A 27027-nucleotide genomic window follows, 5' to 3' on the forward strand; every position below is an offset into this window, starting at 1 on the left:
AAGGGAGTGAGAGAAAAGGAAATCAGGGCTTATTCTGGGATGCCTTCTGGGATGCCTTCTAGGAGGAGATTAGCCTTCAATAAGGTACTGAAGGGGAGGAGAGGTCAACTGTCTGTTGAATATGAAGAGGAAAGATGTTCCAGGCCAGAGGCAGGACATGGATGAGAAGTACTTGACTGGCAGGGCGTGGGGACGGAGGGTCATGCACCAGGATGAAAAGACTAATGTGAGACCTACCGTTCCAGCCATGCTGGCTATCCCTTGTTGGGGATTAATGTTTGCAGTGCCTGGGGCTGATTTCTCCTTGGCCTCGCTGAGGCTCTTTCCTTAGGAAACTTGGTTGAAAGTGCCACCTCCTGTCAAGGAAGCCTTATTTTTTGGGTGTTCTTTTTGGTTAGTTTTTTTTTGGGGGGCAGGCGGGGAGAGAGGCTACATAAGCATGTTTGAAAACAGTGGGGAAGAAGCCATTGGAAAGTGAACATTTGGTGGAGGGGTGGGGGACTCAAGGAGGGAGTTAAATGTCTGGAACAGCTGGCCCAGGCAATGGGGATGGGAGTGAATAAAGTCTAATCAAAGGCTCAACAAAATGAAAAAGATCAGAAGAGATTGAATAAGAGAGACTCCAGAGATAAGGAAGCAACATGCGTTATGAGTTTTTGGACACTCTCAAACGTATGCATAAATGTGTAGGCATTTCTATTACCTATGTCATCTTATACTGTCACCTTGAAAATCACAGTGGCCATTACCAATAATATGCGCTCATGACAAAATAAAGTCCTTTGAATAAACCTCCACATTTACTACATGGCTTTTACCTTTGCCACTTGAGGGAATTCTTTCAACTAAAGCACCTAGTCACGTGGCACCTAATCACTATGTCATGAGAAAAGTAATTTACTATAATTTAAAAATCAACCGTGGCATTTTTATTACTGCCATGTGCCACAGTCATCCAGAGCAATTGCAGAAGCTACAACAGTATTATTTATGACACCTCTCTGAATTTCAAGACATATTGACACCACACACAATGGTTGTGTGACAAGTGAGTGGGAAATCGTTTCAGCAAAAATTATACATTCCAGTATACGAGGACCTTGCCAAAAAATAAGTATAATAGCTGGTGGGGGAAGGGGGAGTTGTTTATTTTTAGTCCTGATTTCAACTGAGCATCACACATGCCATGGCATTCTAAATTGAACAAACCAACCCACAGTTGCAAAAGACTGAACTTGCAGTTTAAGCAGCATGGCCTAGTGGAAAGGGCATGGGCCTGGGAGTCACAGGACCTGGATTTTACTCCCAGCTCCACCACCTGTCTGCTGTGTGACCTTGGGCAAGTCATTTAGCTTCATTGGGTCTCCATTACCTCCTCTGTAAAATGGGAATTAAGACTGTGAGTCCCATGTTGGAAATGGACTGTGTCAATCAATAGTATTTGAGCACTTACTATGTACAAAGCATTGTTCTAAGCTCTTGGGACAGTACAACAAAATTAGCAGGAAACTTCCCTGACCTATGGGAGCTTACAATCTAGCGGCCTAATTACATGTCCAAACTGAAGAGCTTGCATCTACCCCAGCACTTAGTACAGTGTCTGGCATACTGTAATAAAAAAAAGTCTCTTGCTACTGGTACAGATACTACTGAACTTCCCTCCCACTCAATTCTGCTTTGCCCTTGCACTTGGATATGCACTCTTTATTCACTCCCTCAGCATCACAGCACTTAGGTACATATCCGTAACATATATATTCATATATACTCACATTAATGTGTCTCTCCCTCTAGATTGTAAGGTCCTTGTGGGAGGGAAGTGTGCTCACCAACTCCGTTATATTCTACTCTCCCAAGCACTTAGCACAGTGCTCTGCACACAACAAATGCTCAATAACTACGATTGATGATCACCTAGTAATGCACACAAGCGGCAAACCCATTACTGCAACGGAATCTATCTACACTTGTAACCCCATGAGAAGTCTGTCTGTCGATATCTCTGAACGCAAAGAACAGCTCCACGTGTAGTTGACTTGCTAGAGCTGGTCTATGACCAGGCCAAACTGCTCTTCGACCCCTAGTTCTGCTCTCTGGAAATGTCAAATGATGAGGAAGACTAACATAGCATCTTTTTTTGGCTAAGGAAGGTGACGTGGGGCAGAGGACTGAATAAATGTAGCTTCAGAAAAATACGTTCTCCCCTCCTATCTGCGGTTTGTGAACCTATGTCAAATCCTCAGTGATATTTATTGAGCGCTTACTGTATTATACTGTACTGAGCACTGTGCTAAACCCTAGGGAGCATATAATAGAGCATATATGATCTCTGTACTCAAGAAGCTTAAATTCCTTAATTTGAGATGTTAAGATCTAGACAGGAAGAAAAAAACAGAAAACAATAAAGTGAAAAAAACAACCTGTTATGTATCAGGGAGTGTAAGGTATGTAACAGGTATTACAACAAGCTGACCTTTTCCTTTGAAAATCCTGAAAATTCATTAACCCAAGCCCGTAGCCATTAGTAGAACCTTATGAATGACAACATTTTGAATCAATCCACTGTATTTACTGAGCACTTACCATGTTGCAGAGCACTAAACTAAGTGCTTGGGAGAGTACAGTATAACAGACTTACACATTTTGAAGACAATTGGATAACAACAGGATCATCTTGATGGGCATCATTCATATTAAGATTTCTCTTCTCTCCCTTGATATTCCTTCTCCGTTCTACACTGACGCCAAAAGGGCAAGTTTTACCATAATTGCCTGAGTAGGGAGGGCAGCGGAAACCAAGCTCTGGGACCGTTAGGGAGTTGGGAGGGGAGAATAAGGGGGAAAGATGGTACTCCCCACTTCTCCTTGAGGCTTTTAGCAGAGACAGCATGGTGGACGTAGCCTAGTGGCTGCAGAGACCGATGAGTCCCACACAGCTGTCAATCACTATTCCCTATGCTGCAGAGACTGATGAGTCCCACACGGCTGTCAATCACTATTCCCTATGCTGCACTTCAGAAAAAAGGCCCATCTACTAAGATGTAGATGCTTTTTCCCCCAAGCTCACAAAACTCTTCCAACCACTTAGTACAGTGCTCTGTACACAGTAAGTGCTCAATAAATACCACTGATTGATTGGCATCAAGGTCTTTTCCTTCTTCCTACTCACTGCCACTAGGAAGCCCTCCTCAATTACTTGTCTCATCTTCCCATCCATGCCAAGCCCTCAGTCACCTCAGCACATTCAGAGAGATAATTACTAATTTATTGTTCATTTTTTAATTCACTCAGCAATCTTTGAACTTGTGGATTTTTATAGATTTATACTTTCTTATCTATCTGTCTAATACAGGCCTAATACATAATCTGTGCAAAATTATTGCATTCATTAGGCACTTCCTAGGTTCCAAGCCATTTGCTAACACTGTGATAGATGCAGGACAATTAGATCGGACACCATTTTTTTTCCTTGACTAAGATGACAGTTTAAGAAGTTGCAAAGCTTATACAGAGATATACAGATAGATGAGCTTAATATTCTTACAAGAAAATACTCTGAAATACACTCAGAGGGTAATATGGAAAATACAGTTTAAAGGAGTACTGATCTAGGTTTAGAAGGGTTCAAATTGCTGCAATTCTTTGCAAGTAATCACGGAATGACAGAAGAAAAAAAGGCAGCAGAGCTAGCGTATGTTCAAATTCATTTTGACAGAATGTTACAGCCAAAGGGCTATACACACGAAGGAGACAATATAACAAAGAATACATATATGCATATATATGTGTATTCTTAAATAATATATATTCAAAAATATATATGATATATTCATACGTATCCATAAAGAATATAAATGTACATATATGTGTATACATATACGTACATGTATACAAGTATTCTTTATGTTGCCAAACCTGTCCACAAATGTTTGAGAAAAACAAGACGTCTACTAGACAGGAATTCTGGAGTTCTCAAAATCACCTTGGAATTTTAATAAAACTGCAAAAAAAAATTATTCTTTTACATGTTTAAAGACATTGAGAAGTCCAAATATCCTCTTGAGCCTAAACACTCAAAAATCCAACTACAAAAAATTAGAAAATTGGAATACAAATTCCCAACAAAATTTGATTTTATTTTATGAGCATTAAGCTAATTAAATTTAGACTTTAAGCTGCCTGGCCCAGAGAAACAGATGAGACCTTTGACAAATGTGATCCTAACACTATTATCCCAGTAATTAGGTACAAAGGGACATATCAATGCCTCATACCGAGTTCCTAACCACTTCTGGAAAGAAGGATGAAGTGAGAGGCCCATCCTAACCTAAAAAGGAAACTGTCTCATTTCATGAATTGAACATCCTGTTGATTCTCATAATTATTACGCTCTACTTACTGGTTAAGGTGTGTCAAGAATAAATGGGGAAGGAGGAACAAATGGTCCATCTCCTTCTGTGGGAATAATTTCATTTGTTCAGATCCTGCAGCACAACATCGCCAAGATCTGCCTTTTCTTTTTCATCCAAACTGCTACTTTGCTGGTACAATAATCTCTCATAATATCCTGACTGGATTACTGCATCAGTCTCCTCTCTGATCTTCCATACTCCTGTCTCCCCCCAACTTTAGTCTAAATTTCACTCCGCTTCCCAGATTATCTTTCTACAGAAATGCTCTGGGCATTTCACTCCCCTCCTCAAAAACCTCCAGTAGTTGCCTATCAACCTTCGCATGAATCAAAAACTCCTCACTCTTGGCTTCAAAGCTCTCCATCACCTTGCCCCCTCCTACCTCATCTCCCTTCTACAGCCCTCCATCTCCTTCTAGAGCCCAGCCCACACACTCCGCTCCTCTGCTGCTAACCTCCTCACTGTCCCTCGTTCCCGCCTGTCCCACCGTCGACCCCTGGCCTACGTCTTACCTCTGGCCTGGAATGCCCTCCCTCCTCACATCTGCCAAACTAGCTCTCTTCTCCTCTTCAAAGCCCTACTGCGAACTCACCTCCTCCAGGCCTTCCCAGACTGAGCCCTCCTTTTCCCTCTACCCCTCCTTCCCATCACCCTTACTCCCTCCCTCTGCTCTATGTCCTTCCCCTCCCCATAGCACTTGTGTATATTTGTATATATTATTTCTCTATTTTATTAATAATGTATATAGATCTACGATTCTAATTATCTATTTTGATAGTATTGATGCCTACTTGTTTTGTTTTGCTGTCTGTCTCCCTCTTTTAGACTGAGAGCCCGTTGTTGGACAGGGATTTTCTCTATCAGTTGCCAAACTGTACAGTCCAAGCACTTAGTACAGTGCTCTGCACACAGTAAGCGCTCAATAAATATGACTGAATGAATGAATGAATGAACAGAAGATGATCTGTGTGAAGGAGAAGTTTGAGGGGAGGAAGACAAAGAGAAGCCCATAGAAATAAGTGAGTGGGTGGGGGGAGGGTGACAGGATGGAGGCTGGAAAGTTTTGAAGAGGAGAAACAGACAAGATTAAAGCTAGTTACCAATCAGTCAAACACTAAATAGATAACATTGAGTACCTACTCCTTGCAGAGAATAGGATGACGCAGTTGGGAAAGGAGTGAAAAACATGGTCCTTGAAAAGGGGAGGCAGGAAGACATACTTGAGTTACAAATATAGAAGCAGTGTGGATAAGTGGATAGAGCCCGGGCCTGGGAGTCAGAAGGACCTGGGTTCTGACCCCAGCTCCGCCACTTCTCTGTTGTGTGAAGTTGGCAACTCCTTGGGTCTCAGTTATCTCAGCTGTAAAATCGGGATTAAGACTGGGAGCCCCATGAGGGACCGGGACCGTGGCCAACATTATTAGCTTGTATCAACCCCAGCGCTTAGAATAGTGCCTGGCACACAGTAAGCGTTTAACGTACACTATGGAAAAAAAAAGGAGAGGGGTATAGGAGAAAGAACATGATATAACAGGTAGAAGCAGGAATCATCCTCACATAGGCTTAGTACACATAGACGGTACTAGGTACTTAGTACTCATAGACTATGAGGTGGTTTTTACTAGATACAAAGATCAGTTAGTTCATGATGCCATCTATGCCTACTGATTTGGGAAGGGGGAGAATTCAAAAGGCTTTTTAAGGAGAAAGATTTTCATTAGGAGTATGTGTTGGTATTTGAAGAGACAATGGTGAAAACAGTTGAATAGAAACTTGGAATGTAACATTTTCAAGCTCTCATTTCCTTTTTTCCCACTCCCTTCTGCGTCACCCTCATTCCCAGCACTTATGTATATGTCCATAATTTATTTCTATTAATGTCTGTCTCCACCTCTAAACTGTAAGCTCGTTGCGGGCCAGGAATGTGTCTACCAACTCTGGGAGAGTAAAATACAATAATATGTCAGAGTTGGTAGGCACATTCCTGTCCCCGAAGAGCTCACAGTCTAGAGGGGGAGACAGATATTAATATAAATAAATGAATAAATAGATAAATAAATCACAGATATAAATACATGCGTACACACATATACATATACACACACAGATATATTCATATGCACTGTGGGGATGGGAGGGATGATGAATGAAGGAGAGAGTAAGAGCAGTGCAGAAGGGAGTGGGGGAAAAGGAGAGGAGGGCTTAGTTAGGGAAGGCTTCTAGGAGGAGATGTGCCTTCAATAAGGTTTGAAGAGGGGGAAAGCAATTATCCGTCTGATATGAAGAGGGAGGGCCTTCCGGGCCAGAGGTGGGATGTGGGCGAGAGGCTGGCAGTGAGATAAACGAGATCGAGGTACAGTGAAAAAGTCAGTATTAGAAGATGAAGCGTGTGGGCTGGGTTGTAGTAGGAGAGTAACAAGGTGAGGTAGGAGGGGGCAAGGTGATAGACTGCTTTAAAGCTAATGGTGAGGAGTTTTTGTTCGATGTGGAGGTGGATGGGCAACCATTGGAGTATCTTGACAAGTGGGGAAACATGGTCTAAATAATAATAATTATGGTATTTGTTAAGCGCTTACTATGTGCCAAGCACTGTTCTAAACATTTCTGAAGGAAAATGATTCGGTGAGCATAACTGAGTATGAACTGGAGTGGGGAGAGGCAGGGAGGTCAGCGAAAAGGCTGATTAAATAATCAAGGCGGGATAGGATAAGTGCTTGCATCAGTTTAGCTTCTTGTGAATTTATCCAAACTCTTCCAATGGGTGCTTAAAATCAAGGCTCGAGAGAGGCATGAATGTTTATGCATGAACAAACACGCTCAAAGAACTGCAATGGCTTCTCCTTAGTGGGTGGTAAAAAGATAAAATCAACTTCAACATAAATCCAACTATGATTATGCAACTGAATGTAGAAGGCGAGTCCTCAAGTTGTATTACTGAAATAACTTTCAACAGCTAATACCATCATCCTTTATCTCTTAGGAAAATCAACATTACCATCTGAAATATATTTCACATTGCTTGGAAAGAGTGACTAGATTTCTCAGAGAGAATGCTGTGCATTTCAGAAAGAAAAAAGAGCTGTGAACGGAGTCACAAATGAAGATTCTTTTCAAACGGGGCTGCAAAGATGAAAAAAAATCAGAAGCCCTGGACCGTGTCCAGATTCTGCTGGCCTTTCCAATGTGGAGATGGATGGCTCTATTAGGAAACCAATGATGGAAACAGATGTTGTTATACTGTGCAAGGGTTTGCTCTATTCATTAAGCTGAAAACTTGAAAGAAAAGAAAAGTGTTTATAAATGAACTACCTTTGGGAAGCCTAAATTTCAGCTCAATGGGGGGGACACAGAAGCTTTGCAGACACCCATATTCTGATATACTCATAGCTACTGTTCAACAGTGAGATTGCATCTATGGATGAAGTGGTGCGACAGATAATAATAAAAATAACAATAATAATGGTACTTGCTAAGGGCTTACTATGTGTCAAGCTCTGTTCTAAGCACTGGGGTGGATACAAATTAATTAGGTTGGACAGAGTCTAAATCCCACTTGGGGCTCACAGTCTTAATCCCCCTTTTACAGATGAGGTAACTGAGACCTAGAGAAGTGAAGCAACTTGCCCACGCTCACTAGCGGACAAAGGGCGGACCCGGGATTCAAACCCAGGTCCTTCTGACTTCCAAGCCCGTGCCCTGTTGACCAGGCCATGTCGCACACCTGGACCATTGTTCTTCAGCTGTCAGATGGCCCTGCTGACCCGCCCCCAATGCTGGATCACAGTGTGCCTGCCCAGCTTTCATATAAATTTACTTGAGGATTGACAGAAGAGAAAAAAATCTGTTTAAGGACCAACAGGCTAGACATTGGATTTAGTTTTGTGATCTGTTTTGGGAGTAGGGATGGCTGGCTCAGAACTATTCAATCAACTACAGATCTGTGCCACCTCTCTCAGATCTTCGGATGATGATGATGTCTACGCCTTTGTCTTGGGATGATGCAACTTCATTTGCCCGGATGATCAAGATTCCCGTGATTTCCAGCTGGCCGAAAAAGGGAGGGGGAGGAATCTGCATGCTTCGTTTCAGTGACAACAGCATGGCAAAGGGGAATAGCACAGACCTGGGAGTCAAGAGGACCTGGGTTCTAATCCCAATTTGGCCACTTCCCTACTTTGTGACCATGGGCAAGTTATTTCACTTTTCTGTGCCTCAGTTCCCTCACCTGCCAAATGGGGATTCACTACCTGGTCTCCCTCCTACTTAGACTATGAGCCCCTGTGGGACCTAATCATCTCACTCTAGGCTTCAAGGCTCTCCATCACCTTGCCCCCTCCTACCTCTCCTCCCTTCTCTCTTTCCACCGGCCATCCCGCACGCTCCGCTCCTCTGCCGCCCACCTCCTCACCATATCCCGTTCTCGCCTATCCCGCCGTCGACCCCTGGCCCACGTCCTCCCGCGGCCCTGAACGCCCTCCCTCCTCACCTCCGCCAAACTAATTTTCTTCCCCTCTTCAAAACCCTACTTAAAGCTCACCTCCTCCAAGAGGCCTTCCCAGACTGAGCTCCCCTTTTCCCTCTGCTCTCTCTACCACCCCCTTCACCTCTCTGCAGCTAAACCTTCCTTTCCCCCCTTTCCCTCTGCTCCTCCCCCTCTCCCTTCCCCTCCCCTCAGCACTGTACTCGTCCGCTCAACTGCATATATTTTCATTACCCTATTTATTTTGTTAATGACATGTACATCCCCTTGATTCTATTTATTTGCTATTGTTTTAATGAGATGTTCATCCCCTTGATTCTATTTATTGCTATTGTTCTTGTCTGTCCGTCTCCCCCGATTAGACTGTGAGCCCGTCGAAGGGCAGGGACTGTCTCTGTTACCGATTTGTTCATTCCAAGCGCTTAGTACAGTGCTCTGCACATAGTAAGCGCTCAATAAATACTATTGAATGAATGAATCTTGTATCTAGACCCCAGCTCAGCACATAGTAAGTGCTTAACAAATTTCACAATTTTTATTATTCCTAGAAACAGAAAAAAATCCAGCCCCCAGACACTGCAAAGATGCTAACAGAGCCTCAGCTATAGTGTTCCCCAAGGAAGGAGCAAGCAGTCAAGTCGCCTGATTGCATGTGATCCCCCATAAAAGTCCACCTTGGGCCGGCTGGAGCTGAATCCCCAGCACCCCATCTCCTGGGCCAGATGGGGCAGAGGACCAGATGGGAGGACAGAGGGGAACCGCAATGGCCCGCAGTTGACAAGTCTGCCCCAACTCACTGGCACAGACAGTGGAGGTTTTCGGTCATCGAGGAGCAGCTCGCTTGCCGCTGCAAGTGATTAGCCATTTTGAGGCTGAATAAAGGCTCGACTCCATCCTAGATTTAGTGACTCTGTACATGTGCCCTTCAGTTCAAATTCCTTAGCCAGGGGAGACCTCCTGATGCCAAAGCTACTGACCCCCTGCCTTATATGGAAAGGGGTACACATCTTCCTCCTCCCTTCCTTATATTCGAATGCGTCTATAGAGCACTTATTGTGTGCAGAGCACTGTATTAAGTGCTTGGGAGAGTATAATACAACAGTAAGCAGACACATTCCCTGCCCACCGTAAACTTACAATATAGAGGGGGAGATGGAAAGGTGTACCCATCTTCCACCAGCTACTAGGATGTATTCTCTCTGTCACTCATGTCTGGGAGGCGGGGGGGGGGGAGGGGGGGAGGAAGGGGGGAAGGGCTAGACAGTGGTCTAGCAGGGTGTATCAACAAGCCGCCCAAGCCATTGATTGTACATTGTGCAATTTAAATCATAATAGCCTTTTGGGCCAACTTCACAACAAACACAGAGAACTGACCAGTTAATTCCACTACAGTTTTTGCTAGTGTGGACGACAACAATGCGAGTGCTCCTACAGGGTCGGGGTCTAGGTGAATTAAATGAGCCACAAAAATGTGTGTGCATCTCCTGGTTTAAAAACACTTGCTGTGAGACTGATATAAACGTTACAAACTCGACAGCTACTTAAAGCACATCTCCTGAAGGACAGAGGGGAAAATGCTGGTGCTGACAGAGGTATATATAGTGGAAGATGGACCATTCTCAATCTCAAAATGCACTGTACCTTTAATGTTCTTGTGGGAGCCCACCCAGTGCCATCGATCGAATGTTCTCTCAGTAAACTGAAACAGACATGAAAACATACATCATTTTACTTAGTCATGTTGTAATAAATGCATTAAGAACACTAGGGAAGGAAGCCATCATTTAAACTTGACAAAAAAAAGCCAAACACCCTGGGGAGAGAGGGCAAATCTGTGGGTTGTGGATGTTTTTATCCGCTCAGAACAACAACTTATTTTTCCATGACAGAAAGGATGAATCTGCTGATTTGAGAGCGCCAGCATCACAGATTTCACAAAAACACAATTTAATAACCAAAGATCATATCAATTTATATCAGAACCAGATAATGTATGTAACCAATACAGTGCTGCAAAAGCTCTGAGACAGTCCCACATTTATATAACCTCATTCTTGGAGTTCACAGGTGCTTAGCATATAAAGAAGGAAACGATCAGAGAAATTTTGTTTTTCCCCCACAAACATGACCCACAGTAATTGAATCGGCATGTTCTCTAAAATAAGTAAAATCCCACATCCTCCACTTTATCAAGAGTGTTTTTTTGTTTTATTTGAGAAAGCACAACACTTTCGTTTTGGGGCCACCTCTGTAAAAAGATAACCCCAACACCCCCAAATTGGTTATCCAGAGGCTGGGTAAGTCACCAATGCAATGGAAGAGCCAAACAGGATGGGGGAGAGAAGAAAGACTGACTGTTGAGAGTCGAATGCCAGGTTTGGAAGGGGCCAGTAAAACACAGTGTGGACAGTGGAACGCCCAATGAAGTGTCCCAAGGTTCCAGAGAACTCTGGATTTCTCATATACTCTAGATTAAATCACTCCAGATTACTACAGGACCTGTTCTGGAACAGGCCAGAATCCCCAACTTTGGGTAAGTCAGGTGGCCTCAAGGAATGTCCTAGGGGGCTGGGCAAATGCCTGACATATGCCCACTGGATACACACCTGAGTGTTCATTATGCCATTATCATGTTAGGATTATCTTTACATAGAGGTGTGTCCAAAAGGAAAATGTTGTGAATTACCAATTTTAAAAAAACCCACTCTTGATAAGGTGGGGAATGTGGTATTTTACTTATTTTCAGAGAACATGATGATTCAATTACTGTGGGTCATGTTTTTGTGGGGAGTGGGGTGAAGGGAGTGGGGGTTATGTAGTCATCATAGTAACCCCTACAGGTTGCTGGGATACCGGTTTGGGATTGTCCACACTTCTAAAGCTAAAACAAGGTGATTGGGGAAACTCTTCAGCTGACCCTAAACCAAAATTAGATTCTGGAAGCTTGGAGGGGGACAGCATTAACTGAATAATTTATTTGGCAAAGTTCGCTGTAAGCAGGGAGCCTGTCTACCAACTTTATTGTATTATACTCTCCCAAGCTTATGGTACTGTGCAACGCATAGTGTAACCACTCTAACACCAATGATGATGATAAATGCTGTCTTCTGATTTTATCAGCTGAGCTCTCTAGTTTCTTTGAAAAGTTGTTTTTCAGATGTTCCTCTCCAAATATTGAAAGATGCAATAATTGAATACAAGGACTCTAGGCAGGTGCAAGCTTTGGAAATCACAGAAAATTTTCCAAGTTCATTAAGACTCACTTCTCAACCTGAAAAATGCAAGCTGGGACTTCTTCCTTTCTGGAATTTTGGCCTAAGCCACTCTCCTGCCTTGCATGTTACCACTAAAAGCATTTCCTGGGTGCACTTATTCTGACTGTGGTCCTTCTCTATTCAGAGCCTTCCAAAATCAAAATCAGGTTCAAAATATGAAGCTTCTTCACCGAGTGGGTGATAAAAACACAGGGAATTTGTTATCCCAGGGAGTTGGGCTGAAAGAAAATTTTGGTCCAGGTCAAGGAGGGATTTGGACGCTGGACACATCAACGCTAGGGCTTTTCTGCCTCTATGGCAATGGATGTTCTGCTACCGTCTTCAAACTCCTTAGATTATTTCGAATCAGTCATTAATCCACAGGCTCAATTTTTCATTCACTAAGTACATGTACTATATTTCTGCAGTTACTGAACCATATGTACATATCCACTTTACTAGCAGAATTACCTTGTCCTCCATCATGCCTGCAGATGATAACACCACTACTTTCTTGGATTTGCGGAATGCTCAAATAAAATGTGACTTTTGTGGAATCTCAGCGGTCCTAATTCAGTTCTTCAGAAGCAGAAAACTGGTACATTTGGTACATTTGATCGTCATAAAAATGATGATAATTATTCAGGTATTTGTTAGGTGTTTACTATGTGCCCAAACCTGTACTAAGCTCTGGGTTAGCTATACAACAATCAATACCCACTTGGGGCTCACAGTCTAACTAGGAGGGAGAACAGGTATTGATTTATTCTTGTACTGTTGTCTCCCAAGAGCTTAGTTCAGGGCTCTGCACACGGTAATCACTCAATAAATACAACTGAATGAATATATGAATTAATCCCCATTTTGCAGATGAGGGAACAGAGGTATAGAAAAAATTACAATGGCTTGCTCAGTCACACAGCTGGCAAATGGAAGAACCGGCATTAGAACTCAGGTCCTGTGGCTTCTAGGTCCTTGCTCTTGGGAACAGCCTCTGCTTTTGAGAGAAAGGGTCCTTCTCCAATGAATACTAGGGCACTATCATTCATTAAGCTCATTAAATTACTGTTTCAAATTGTACCTGGGAGATTTGGAGTTCGGTAACCTAGCTTTTAGCTTTTTTAAAAACCTGCTTTTTTAAAATACAAGATAGAATGTACTGCTTTTCCAGTAAAACTACTATTCCCATAATCTAGTCTTTTCTTCCCTCCAGCAAAGACTTTTGTGCTTCCTCAATAGTAACAGCCTTTTTTATTCAACCCTAAGGCTCCTGAATAATGACTGAATTTTTAATATGCCACAATAAACACATAATGTGATTGCTGATTGGAAAAACCAGGGCAGCGGACAAAATCAGCCTATTTGCAAAACGCCATGCCGTTTCTCCAACACATGCAATGATGGACAAACACCGAGGAGCTACCCATTCATTCATTCACTCAATCATATTTACTGAGCACTAACTGTGTACAAAGCACTGGACTAAGCGCTTCAGAGAGTACAATATTACAACCTCCACCCAACCAGAATTCCTTCCTAGACTGGAAGTTCATTGTGGGCAGAGAAAGTGTCTGTTACAGTATTGTACTGTACTCTCCCGAGCACTTAGTATAGTACTCGGCACATACTAAGCACTCAATAGATACGACTGACTGACTTCCTAACTCTCCTACTTTCCCACTAATTAGAGAACTGCAGCTATCATAGAAGAGAACAGGATTCATTTCCCCAGCTGAGGAAAGAGGATTTATGAACACTGTCATTCCCATTCCTCAAATGACTGAGAAAATAACATGCATGAGCGGATACACTTCAACAAGAATTTGAATTATTAAGGATGGTGAGAATTGCAGATGATGTCAAATCTTCCATCTTGTAAAAGAAAACTGGGTTAAAATGCTAGGAACTGATTATCAGGGCTGAGCTACAGAATTCCATTTATGTCAATTCAGGGCAACGGACACTTGCACAAAGAACGTGGGACTGTTAAGAGAGTCTTTCTGAGTAAAAATTATTCTATGCTGGTGCCATATTGCATCCCCGCAGGATAATTCTGGAAATAGGTCATCTGGAATGCACTGAATAAACCATGAATGGCTGCTAAACTATATAAGTGTTTTTTCACATCGGTCTCATTTCATATTGGTCACTAGAAAACTGGAGGGAGGGGAGCTGACATTTCATAGGAATGTTTTTCCTGAGTTAATGATCTTCATTAGGTAACCAAACTTTCCTCTTTAAAATTCATACTGGTCCCCTTCCCCCCCACCTTTTTATGGTATTTTTTGAGTACTTAATACGTGACAGGGACTATACTAAGCGCTGGGACAGATACAACGTAATCAGGTTGAACACAGCCCCGGGCCCAAATGGGGCTCATAGTCTTAAACCCCATTTTATAGATGAGGGAACTGAGGCCCACAGAAGTGAAGTGACTTGCACAAGGACACAGGGCAGGCAAGTGGTGGAGCTGGGATTAGAACCCAAGTCCTTCTGACTTTCAGGCCTGGTCTCTATCCACTAAGCCATGCTGCTTTCCAGCGTGCTTTCCTGACTCTCCAGATTGTCAAGGGCTCTGCAAGAATTACTATCTAAACTTCCTTTGGGAAGAAGAAGCTACTGAAGGTAAGATCCTATGCGTACAGGTAAGGTGTAGCCTAACATACTCCAGACTACACTGCATGCATATAAATCAATCAATTTCTATTTATTGAGTGCTTACTATGTGCAGAGCACTGTACTGAGTGCTTGGGAGAGTACAATATAACAGACTTGGCAGACACCTTTCCTGCCCACGATGAGCTTACGGTTTAGAGGGAAGATAGTCCTTTGCTTCAATGGTGCCCAGTGCACCATTGCAGTGCACTGCAATGCACTGTTATTATTTATAGCTATTTGCTGTGCCTGTGGCTGTTTCTCAAATCTGCCATGGTCTCCCAATAATCCCCAAATCTCTATTAATAGAAAGCATTCCCTTTCCTAAAACAATAGTATTTACTGAACACCTATGTACAAAGCACCGTGGTAAGTGCTGGGCAGAGCACAGAAAAAAGCAAAGGGCCAGACCCCTGCCCTTAAGGCATTCGCAATCTAATGGGGTGAAGCAGGCAGACACAAATCATTTATGCAGTTAGAGCTCAAGAGGGAACGAATGACAACTGGTAACAGCAGAGTGTGTAAGAAAGATGGGAATGATGAATAAGTGGAAAAAACAAGAAGTGTACATCCCATCAAGCGATACCTAAAACCTACAGACCATTTCCAAAAGAGAGGTGCTATGGTGGTTGAGGTGTTGCCAAACAGTATAGTGGTGGAATAGGGGAATGTTCCCTGGGCAAGCTGAATCGGGTTTTTGGGAAGGCTTTGAAGAGGGGCAGAGTTTTGGATTTGGAGGGGAAGTTCTAAGCAGGGGAAAGATGGGTATGAGTAAGGGGCTGGGAGGAGGAAAGTAAGAAAAGTGATAGAGTTAGAAGATTATACCGTCTAGTGGATAAAGCCCAGACCTGCAAGTCAGAAGGTAATGAGTGCTAATCCAGGCTCCGCGACTTGTCTGTTGTGTGGCCTTGGGCAAGTCACTTCACTTCCCTAGGCCTCAGTTCCCTCATCTGTAAAATGGGGATTCAGAGAGTGAGCAGCGTGCGGGACAGGGACTGTATTCAACCCGATTTGCTTGTATCAACCCCAGCATTTAGTACAGTGCCTGGCACATAGTAAGTGCTTATCAAATACCATCATTGTTATTACATAGGGAGGGGTGAATAGCATAATCTGGGGAATAGTATGGGGAAGACAGCACAGGTGGAAGGAAGGCTTCAGGTGTATTTGGTTGATTTGGAGTTTAGTGAGAAAACTACTATAGGTTCTGGAGGAGTTCAGAGACGTGCTGAAAGATGATCCTGTGAGCACAGTATAGTATATAATGCCAGTTGGCCTCTCAACTAGCTTTTCCCTTGGTCTTCACCGAAAAGTGTAAAAGACTCTCCCCTTCCCTCCCAACACTCCCCCACCCTTAATCATGCTGAGTGGCATTGTTCAATTTTATGAAGTTAGGTTATGTGATTCAAGTTTCATTTGAAGGCACACATCTGGTTCCAAGATGCTGCGGGATTCCCGCAGTACTCGGAAATATGTTAGGCAAGATGATACTAGTTAGGCAAGATCTGTTACTAGCCTTTTCCAAGAGGTTCCGTTGCCACAATAATGAGAGGATTCTATGAAGGGCCTTAATACCTCTGGGGGCAAACTCCTAAAATTAACTCTCAATTGATAATTAATAATAACAACGACAATGGTATTTGTTAAGCACTTATTATGTGCCAAGCACTGCTCTAAGCACTGGGGTAGATACATGGTAATCAGGTTGGACATGGTCCCTGTCCCACAGTCTTCATCCCCATTTTACAGATGAGGTAACTGAGGCACAGAGAAATTTACTGACTTGTCCAAGGTCACACAGCAGACAAGTGATGGAGCCAGGATTAGAACCCACGTCCTTTGACTCCCATGTTCATGCTCCTGCCACAAGGCCATGCTGATTTCCACAAATAATCCCCACTAATTTAGGGGAGAATAATAATAATAGCAACAATGGAATTTGTTAAGTGCTTACTCTGTGCCACACTGTACTAAAACAAGAGATGTAGATCATACACAACACTGAACAATGGAAAATAGAAAAAAAGAGAAGGTGACGTGAGCTACTTCTTCAAGCGCACAAAGGTTGGAAGTGTGTCAGGTCAACTGCTATCAAAAGTTTAAAGTTAATTTAAGCTATGAACAAAGATTTGCAGTGAATTCTTGGGATCAAGACTGTATTCAGGAAACTCATTTTTTTCCTCAAGAGCTTTTTAAGCCAATTTCATGCATAAAGCAGTTAGTTTGATTTCTCTTCAACCAATATTAATGACTCTTCTTGACACTATTGTAGATTCATGTTCCATTGGAATGAGCCACAACTCTTTTAACTGTTTATGTATGTAAACAAAATGAAGTTGAAATAGGCTCCCGAATGAGCAGTGAATCATATTTAGAGGCTTGAGAAGGAAGAGGACATCGCAATACTTTGAGATTTGGCTTTGAAATTATTTTAAGGCAGGATTGGCCACCTTGGCCTGTAGACGAACTTTATCCTGTAGGAAGGATCCAAATGGCATCTGTGGGGTAACATGAAGTCTCTCGCCTCAATCAATAATTTAATCATCTTCGTCATCCTCAATGGTATTTACTGAGCACGTAGTACAGAGCACTGTACTAAGTGTTTGGGAGAGTACAGTGCAGCAGAGTTGATACCCACTTTCCCTGCCCTCAGTCCAATGCTGGGTTGCTCTTAGCCCTTTTTTTTAAGGCATTTGTTAAGCTCTTACTGCGTGCGTGCGTGAGGTAAGCTACCTTTCATCCATGACCTTTTCCTCTCTAGCTCTCTCCTCCTCCTCGCCCTTTCGGAAACGTGGCTCTCTCCCGAAGACACGGTCTCCGCCGCCGCTCTCTCCAGCGGAGGCCTCTCCTTCTCCCACTCCCCCAGACTCACCGGTAAGGGAGGAGGCTTCCTCCTCTCGCCCCGTTGCCGCTTCCGCACTATCCCTCCTCCCCCCTCCCTCTCCTTCCTCTCCTTCGAAACCCATATCATTCGCCTCTACCACCCCCTCCAGTTACTTGTCGCTGTCATCTACCGTCCTCCCGGTCCCCCCTCCGACTTCTTCAAACACCTTGACCCCTTTCTCACCTTCCTTCTCTCCTTCTATCTGCCCACTCTGATCCTTGGAGACTTCAACACCCATATGGATGTACCCGACGACTCCTCTGCCGCCCGCCTGCTATCCCTCCTCGACTCTGCCGACCTCCTCCTCCACCATACCGCGCCCACTCACCGACTCGGTCACACCCTCGATCTCGTCATCTCCTACCGCTGCACTATCTCCTCCCTCACCGACTCTGAAATCCCTCTCTGACCATAACCTTCTCACCTGCCTCATCTCTCACACTCCCTCCCCCTGCAAATCTTCGCTACTGCCCCACAGAGACCTCCGCTCTCTCGATCCCATCCGTCTTTCCAATAGCATCTCTCCTCACCTTGCTGCCCTGTCCTCTCTTCCCACTCTCGACGAGCGGGTCTCCGCTCTCAACTCCACCCTCTCTACTCATCTCGACTCTCTCGCCCCCCTTTCCCTCCGCCGCTCTCGCTCCACTAACCCACAGCCCTGGATCACCTCCTCCGTCCGCCTCCTACGCTCCTATGCTCGAGCTGCTGAGCGCTGCTGGCATAAGTCCAAGCACCAAGCCGACCTCACACACTTCAAATTTATCCTTTCCTGCCTTAACTCTGCCCTCTCCTCCGCCAGGCAAAGCTTCTTCTCCTCCCTCATCGACACCCATGCCCGTCACCCCTGCCGATTGTTCCGGACCTTTAACTCTCTCCTTAGGCCCCCTGTTCCTCCCCCTCCCCCATCTCTCACCCCCAATGATCTGGCCACCTATTTCCTCACGAAAATCAACACGATCAGGTCTGAGCTCCCCAAAGTCACCCCTCCGCCTCTCCACTCCCCCCCACCAACCCCCTCCCCTACTTTCCCATCCTTCCCTGCAGTATCCTCAGAGGAGATCTCCTCCCTCCTCGCAAGTGCCACCCCCTCCACCTGCGCCTCGGACCCCATTCCCTCTCACCTTCTTAAAACCATCGCCCCTGCCCTCCTACCTTCCTTAACTTCTATTTTTAACCACTCAATCTCCAAGGGCTCTTTCCCCTCTGCCTTCAAACATGCCCACGTCTCCCCCATCCTAAAAAAACCCACTCTTGACCCCACTTCCCCCTCCAGTTATCGCCCTATCTCCCTACTACCCTTCCTTTCCAAAATCCTAGAACGAGTCGTCTACAATCGATGCTTAGAATTCCTTAACTCCCATTCTCTCCTAGACCCCCTCCAATCTGGCTTCTGTCCCATCCACTCTACCGAGACTGCTCTCTCTAAGGTCACCCGTGACCTCCTTCTTGCCAAATCCAATGGCTCCTACTCCATTCTGATCCTCCTTGACCTCTCTGCTGCCTTTGACACTGTTGACCATCCCCTCCTCCTCCATACCTTATCTCACCTTGGCTTCACGGACTCTGTCCTCTCCTGGTTCTCCTCTTACCTCTCTGGCCGATCATTCTCGGTCTCCTTCGCCGGAGTCTCCTCCCCCTCCCATCCTTTAACTGTTAGAGTTCCTCAAGGGTCAGTTCTTGGCCCTCTTCTGTTCTCCATTTACACTCACTCCCTCGGTGAACTCATTCACTCTCACGGCTTTGACTACCATCTCTACGCAGATAACACGCAGATCTACAACTCCGCCCCTGTCCTCTCCCCCTCCCTTCAGGCTCGCATCTCCTCCCGCCTCCGGGATGTCTCCACCTGGATGTCGGCCCGCCACCTAAAACTCAACATGAGCAAGACTGAGCTCCTCATCTTCCCTCCCAAACCCGGTCCTCTCCCAGACTTCTCTATCACCGTCGATGGCACGACCATCCTTCCCGTCTCTCGGGCCCGCAATCTCGGTGTCATCCTTGACTCGTCTCTCTCGTTCACCCCACACATCCTATCCGTTACCAAGACCTGCTGGTTTCACCTCTACAATATCGCCAAGATCCGCCCTTTCCTCTCCACCCAAACGGCTACCTTACTGTTACGGGCTCTCGTTATATCCCGGCTAGACTACTGTGTCAGCCTTCTCTCTGACCTCCCTTCCTCCTCTCTCGCCCCGCTCCAGTCTATTCTTCACTCCGCTGCCCGGCTCATCTTCCCGCAGAGACGATCTGGGCATGTCACTCGCCTTCTTAAACAACTCCAGTGGTTGCCTATCAACCTCCGCTCCAAACAAAAACTCCTCACTTTAGGCTTCAAGGCTCTCCATCACCTTGCCCCTTCCTACCTCTCCTCCCTTCTCTCTTTCTACCACCCACTCCGCACGCTCCGCTCCTCTGCCGCCCACCTCCTCACCGTCCCTCGGTCTCGCCTATCCCGCCGTCGACCCCTGGGTCACGTCCTCCCGCGGTCCTGGAACGCCCTCCCTCCTCACCTCCGCCAAACTGATTCTCTTTCCCTCTTCAAAACCCTACTTAAAACTCACCTCCTCCAAGAGGCGTTCCCAGACTGAGCTCCTCTTCCCCCTCTACTCCCTCTGCCATCCCCCCTTTACCTCTCCGCAGCTAAACCCTCATTTTCCCCTTTTCCCTCTGCTCCTCCACCTCTCCCTTCCCATCCCCACAGCACTGTACTCGTCCGCTCAACTGTATATATTTTCGTTACCCTATTTATTTTGTTAATGAAATGTCCATCGCCTTGATTCTATTTAGTTGCCATTGTTTTTACGAGATGTTCTTCCCCTTGACTCTATTTATTGCCTGTCCGTCTCCCCCGATTAGACTGTAAGCCCGTCAAACGGCAGGGACTGTCTGTATCTGTTGCCAACTTGTTCATCCCAAGCGCTTAGTACAGTGCTCTGCACATAGTAAGCGCTCAATAAATACTATTGAATGAATGAATGAGTGCCAGGCACTATACTAAGCGCTAGGGCAGATACGAGCTAATCAGCTTGAACACAGTCCATGTCCCACATGGGGCTCTCAGTCTTCACCCCCATTTTACAGATGAAGGAACTGAAGCCCAGAGAAGTGAGGTGACTTGCCCAGGGTCACACAGCAGGCAAGAGGTGGAGCCGGGAGTAGAACCCATGTCGTTCTGACTCCCAGGCCCGTGCTCTATCCATTACGCCACGCCGCTTCACTGGCCACATTTAGTTGAATAGCTTGTGAGAAGCTGACCTAGCCCATGCCGGGGAGGTCCGAGCCTAGCCCTGAGTTGAGGGCTAGGCTGAACTTCTGGCACTGCACCATTCTGGTGTAGCCTAGGAGACACAGGGAGGACTATCTATCCATCGCCAAAGACTCAAAGGTTGTCTGCCTCTGCTTCAGACTTTGGTTCGAATGATTTTATTTGGGAATGAAACTGAACTTTAGCAATCTCAAGCACAAGGAAATGCAACGTGACCTAGTGGATAGAGCCCAGGCCTGGGAGTCAGAAGGACCTGGGTTCTAATACTGGCTCTGCCACTTGTCTGCAGTGTGACCTCTGTGCCTCAGTTACCTCATCTGTAAAATGGGATTTAAGATTGTGAGTCCCATGTGGGACATGGACCGCATTCAAATTGATTAGCTTGTACCTACTTCAGGGCTTAGAACAGTGCCTGGCACATAGTAAGTGCCGAACAAATACCATTAAAAAAAAATGAAGGACAAGAAGAGGTTAGCCAAAAAATAAAAAATAGACAATCGCCCTTCCCCTCCCACCTACCTTAAACAGATTTCGCCCGTCTCTGTGATGTTGGGGTGCCAGATTCGGGTCAAACATTTTACTTTTGGAGGCTGAAAAAGGAAGAAAAAGGTTACGATAACATTCTCCAATACTGTCAAAATCATTATGACAAACGAATTCTGCAATAATTAAAGTTCACACTCTGGCCCGCTGTCAGGAATCTGGTTCATCCCGGTGACCTGTGAAACAGTCATTGTGCCCTTCACCTGGAGCCATTGCCCTTGCCCGACCTTCTCCCAGAGCCAGGGGCTTTCGTTCTTTCCCATCTTTCCCAAGCTCCTGGATGGACTCGAGGGTGGAGCTCAGTCGACCTCGGTCAAGGACAGGAGACCTGTGCATCCATCATGGCTTTCCCCACTCTATTTCTGGAATTGCCGCTCTGATGCTGAGGAGAGATTTAGGAGACCCTGGGGAAAGGGTACTTGGAATGAAGAACAGAAGCAAAATGTCTAAAGCAAATTCTATTACTCTGTAAACTAGGAAGATCAAGAGACGTCAAGTCAAAGCAAATTATCATATGCCCAAAGCCTCAGAGACCCCAAGGTGAGAAGTCAGAAATAAATCTAATAGGTTCTGCCTCTTCTCTTTGTAGATTTACCTTCTCTGCCTAAGACTTAGGTGAGAATCATCAACAGAAGTGTGAATTTGGAAAACAGTGTCAATAGTGCATACTTTAGACCATAAGCTCAATGTGGGCAGGAAATGTGCCTACCAGCTCTGTCGTCGTGTTCTCGCAAGTGCCAATACAGTGCTCTGCACACAGTAAGTGCTTATTAAAGACCGCTAATAGATTGATACATATATTTGGCCACTTGGGTTTGTTTCGTTTCTGTCAGTAGACTGTAAGCTCCTTGAGGGCAGGGTTCATGCCCTCAACCTTGACTGTATGTTCCCCAAGAAACTAAAGTACAATATTCTATATACAGCAGGCACGTACTAAATGCTACTAATAATGAGGTATTCTGGTTTGTTTCTCTTCTCTAAAACAATGAAAATGGAAAATAACGGTTTTCTAAACAAAGTTCCTGCTTGGTGAGACAACATGATGCAAGAAAAAGATAATCCGTTTCCAGAAAAACCTCTCTACACTATCTGTACTTCCATCTGACCCTCTAATCAAGCTGCTCTAATTACATCACTGAACTTGGGACTCACTAGCCAGCTCTGCTACAGAACAACAAATTCCATTTGCTTTTGTACACAGCCCAGTAGAAAGAGCACAGCACAGAGTCAGGAGAATTGAGTTTGAGTACCAGCCAAGCTAGGAGGCCATGGGCAAGTCCCTTAACCTCTCGAGCCTCAGTTTCCTCATCTGTAAAATGGGGATGAGATAGCCTCCTGTGTGCCAGGGACTATGTATCTGATTTGATAACCTTATATGGACCCTAGCACCAAGTAGAAAGTACTTGTTACATAATCATTATTATTAGTATTGCACACGCAGGGAACTACTTCTAGAAGTGATCGGACCTTAATGGTACAGGTTTCTACTGACAAATATAAACTTTCCAATCATGGTTTTAAATACACTTAAATTTGTGAGTATCATTTTGGCTCACGATGTGTACAATTCAGAGGAACTGCAATTTTTCAGGGTGGTTGATAATACTCTGACATTTCAAGTCAACTGCAATACGATGCAGTGCCTCTGGCCCTGAAATTATATTGTATTTCTCAGACACTGTATCCGCAGTTCATTAACAGCACCAAGGGAACTCAATAATGGCTTAATAATGAACCTTACATGTTTCTGCAGGTAATAAATATGGCCACTTTTAAACACTTACTATGTGCTGGGCACTGACCTAAGCACTGGGGTGGATACAAGCAAATCGGGTTGGACATGTCCCTGTCCCACATGGGCTCACAGTCTCAATCCCCATTTTACAGATGAGGTAACTGAGGTACAGAAAAGTGAAGTGATTTCCCTAAGGTCACACAGTAGACAAGTGGTGGAGCTGGGATTGGAACCCATGACCTTGACTCCCAGGACTGTGCTCTATCCACTGTACCACACTGCTTCTCATTAATCTTAATGAACTAGTGATATAAAAAGGGTGACAGTGGAACCAGATGAGAGCCCAGTTGTCTTGAAAGAGATTTATAATGTCTACCACACCCCTATCTCCCTTGATTCTACAAGCCTCTGGTCTTTAATACAAGTTTCTGGTTTGACAAACTGTGGGTACTTCCAGGAACCAAGCATGCAATTTCCTTTCAAATTCCCCTAACAGATATAATCATAATAATATTGGTATTTGTTAAGCGCTTACTATGTAGCAGAGCACTGTTCTAAGCACTGGGGTAGATACAGGGTAATCAGGTTGTCCCACGTGAGGCTCACAATCTTCATCCCCATTTTACAGATGAGGAAACAGGCACAGAGAAGTTAAGTGACTTGCCCACTGTCACACAGCTGACAAATGGCAGAGCTGGGATTCAAACTCATGAACTCTGACTCCCAAGCCCGGGCTCCTTTCCACTGAGCCATGCTGCATCCTTTCTGATATCCTTTCTGACTTTCTGGTGCCAAATCCCTAGGGAGTCAATGTTTATGTCACATCTTCCATCCTCTCTCTTTTCTTGCTCCCCTTCTGTTTCTATCTCTTCCATTTTGGTCTCCCTTGTCTGTTTCACTAAGCAATGGGAGGAAAGTCTGCCAGAGAGGTCAACTTCTACCCCTATCTCCAGTGCTGGCGGGTGAAGCTTCTGTCTGGACAGTGGGAAGCTTGGGAGGATATGGTCAGTGACAATTGGCTAATCTCCTCTGTGAATGAAGGTGAACTTAAAAAAGGAATGAGCAGAATTTTGGTGGGGTAGGGAGAAGAGGAGCAGCAACTTCTGGACTGTAAACGCACTGTGGACTATGAATATGTCTACCAAGTCTCCCAAGCACTTAGTCCAGTGCTCTGCACACAGTAAGCACACAATAAATATGATTCATTGATTGATGGGGATGGAAAGGAAACATGGCCTAATAGAAAGGAGTTTGACCTGGGAGTTGGAGGACTTGAGTTCTAATTCTCGCTCTGGTCCTGGTCTCTTGAGTGACCTTAGGCAAGTCACTTTAATAATGTTGGTATTTGTTAAGCGCTTACTACGTGCAGAACACTGTTCTAAGCGCAGGGGTAGATAATCAGGTTGTCCCATGTGAGGTTCACAGTTAATCCCCATTTTACAGATGAGGTAATTGAGGCACAGAGAAGTTAAGTGACTTGTCATACAGCTGACAAGTGGCAGAGCCGGGAATCGAACCCATGACTTCTGACTCCGAAGCCCAGGCTCTTTCCACTGAGCCACGCTGCTTCAGTTCCCTCCTCTGTAAAACAGGGATTAAGATTGTGAGGTCCATGTGGGACACGGACCGTGTCCATTCTGATTACCTTATATCAACCCCAGCACTGAGTACCGTGGTTGGCAGGTGCTAAGTGCTTAATACATACCATAAAAGAAAAAGGAGTGAAGGAATGGAGTTAAAAATGGCCATTTCAACGTCTTATTAGGTGGATAACTACCAGTCCTGTAATTTATCATTACCCAATTCTTCTTGAAAACTTCCTCATGGGGTGTGAGTTCCCACAGTTCTCAAAGAACCCCATGTCAAGGAAAACCTGGGTGATGATATGTCACGCCCCACATCTTTTTCTTTGGAAAGAATGATAACGATAATACTACTAATACCACTACCAATAACAACAACAGTGGCATTTGTAAACTGCTTACAAGCCACTGCCAAGCACTGGACTATGCACTGGGGGCGGATAGCAGTAAGAGCACAGGCTTGGGAGTCAGAGGACCTGGGTTCTAATCCTAGATCCGCCATATGTCTGCTATGTGACCTTGGGTAAGTCATTTCACTCTTTGTGACTCAGTTACCTCATGAGTAAAATAGGGATTAAGACTGTAAACCCCACAGAGGACAAGGACTGCGTCTGATCCGATTATCTTGGACCTATTCCAGCTCTTAGAATACTGCCCGGCACAAAGTAAGCGCTTAACAAACACTACAATTATTATTATTGATATTATTATTATTATTATTGTTATCTAAGAGAAACAGGTCAAATATGGTCCCTGTCCCACAAGGGGCTCACAGTTTAAATGGAGGGAGAAGAGGTAATCCCCATTTGTCAGATGAGGAAACAGAGCCCTGGAAGTCAAGTGATTTCTCCAAGGTCACCCAGCAGGAAAGTGGTACAGCCATCTTTAGAACCCAGATCCTCTGACACTTGGGCCCAATCTCTTTCCACTAGGACACACGGATGATGTTTGAAGCTGCAAACACAAAGCCTGTTTACAAAAGTCACTCACTGTGGGCTTAGAGCCCCCTGATATGCTAAGTCTCAAGCCTTTCCTTGGGGAAAGGGCTGGAAAAGGTTGGAACTGGAACGACCCCAAACGAGGTCACCTCTGCCATTGGTTAAACAGCCAGAAACACCTCACCATTTGGAATACATCTTGGAGCAGTTTCCCAGGTCAGAACGGAGCAGGTAGCTGGCACCAGGGGCAAAAGAAGCCCACAGACTTGGCCCTCTCCCTGGGTTAGTCCTTCAGGAAAACTTGAGCTCTATCCTCAGCTCTGACATCAGAGCACACTCTCGCCAGATAAACCGAAGCTGTCGGAACAGCGTCCCTGACACTCACTCACTGTGCCATACCCAAAATGTGTAGTGAAAACACACTCTCCACACCTCCACTTTAAATCCTATCGCAAAACCTCTTTGTTACTATCATTTTCAGATCGTAAACATGTTTTGGAATATTCCTCCCAAGCACTTAGTACAGTGCTCTGCATACATTAGGTGCTCAATAAATATGGCTGATGGATGGATGGATGGAATGAATGCCGATGCAGTTGTACTATTCTAATAATTGGACAAAAATGTCTGCTTTAAACATTGGAAGTAGCAATGGCCTAGTGGAAAGAGCCCAGGCTTGGGAGTCAGAAGCCCTGGGTTCTAAAGATGAATCCGCCATCTGCCTGCTGGGTGACCTTGGGAAAGTCATCTCACTTCTCTGGGCCTCAGTTCTCTTACCTGCAAAATGGGGATTCAATACCTGTTCTCCCCCCTGCTTAGACTGGGAGTCCTGTGTGGGACTTGATTATCTTGTATCTAGCCCAACGCTTTGTACAGTGCTTGACATAAAGTAAGCACTTAACAAATACCCAAATTTTTATATTAATGTCTGTTTCCTTCTCTAGACTGGAAACTCCTTGTGGGCATAGAGCCTGGGCGTCAGAAGGACCTGGGTTCTAATCCCAGCTCTGCCATCTGTCTACTGTGTGATCTCGGGCAAGTCACTTCACTCCTCTGTACCTCATTTACCTCATCTGTAAAATGAGGATTAAGACTGTGAGCCCCATGTGTGACAGGGACTGTGTCCAACCTGATTAGCTTGTATGTACCCTAGTGCTTAAATTAGTGCTTGACACATAGTAAGCACTTAACAAATACCATCATTATTACCAACTCTACTGCATTGCCCACTCCCAGTAAGTGCTCAATAAATATGACTGATTGGAAAAAAAAATAGCA

The 27027-nt window shown here is 44.8% G+C and overlaps 1 protein-coding gene across 2 annotated transcripts in view; it reads right to left on the reverse strand.

Annotated features, from left to right (window-relative positions):
- The window catches only part of UBE2F (ubiquitin conjugating enzyme E2 F (putative)), a 177632-nt gene that overhangs the window by 44430 nt on the left and 106175 nt on the right, over positions 1-27027 (reverse strand). For both annotated transcript variants that reach the window (XM_029068630.2, XM_029068631.2), the window contains 2 exons: positions 21470-21540; positions 10534-10591 (listed from right to left, as the gene is read on the reverse strand). In XM_029068630.2, coding sequence (XP_028924463.1) covers positions 10534-10591; positions 21470-21540 — 129 coding nt within the window. The remainder of the gene's footprint in view (positions 1-10533; positions 10592-21469; positions 21541-27027) is intronic.

Source organism: Ornithorhynchus anatinus, chromosome 7, assembly GCF_004115215.2.
Source record: "Ornithorhynchus anatinus isolate Pmale09 chromosome 7, mOrnAna1.pri.v4, whole genome shotgun sequence".
Classification (NCBI taxonomy): domain Eukaryota; kingdom Metazoa; phylum Chordata; class Mammalia; order Monotremata; family Ornithorhynchidae; genus Ornithorhynchus; species Ornithorhynchus anatinus.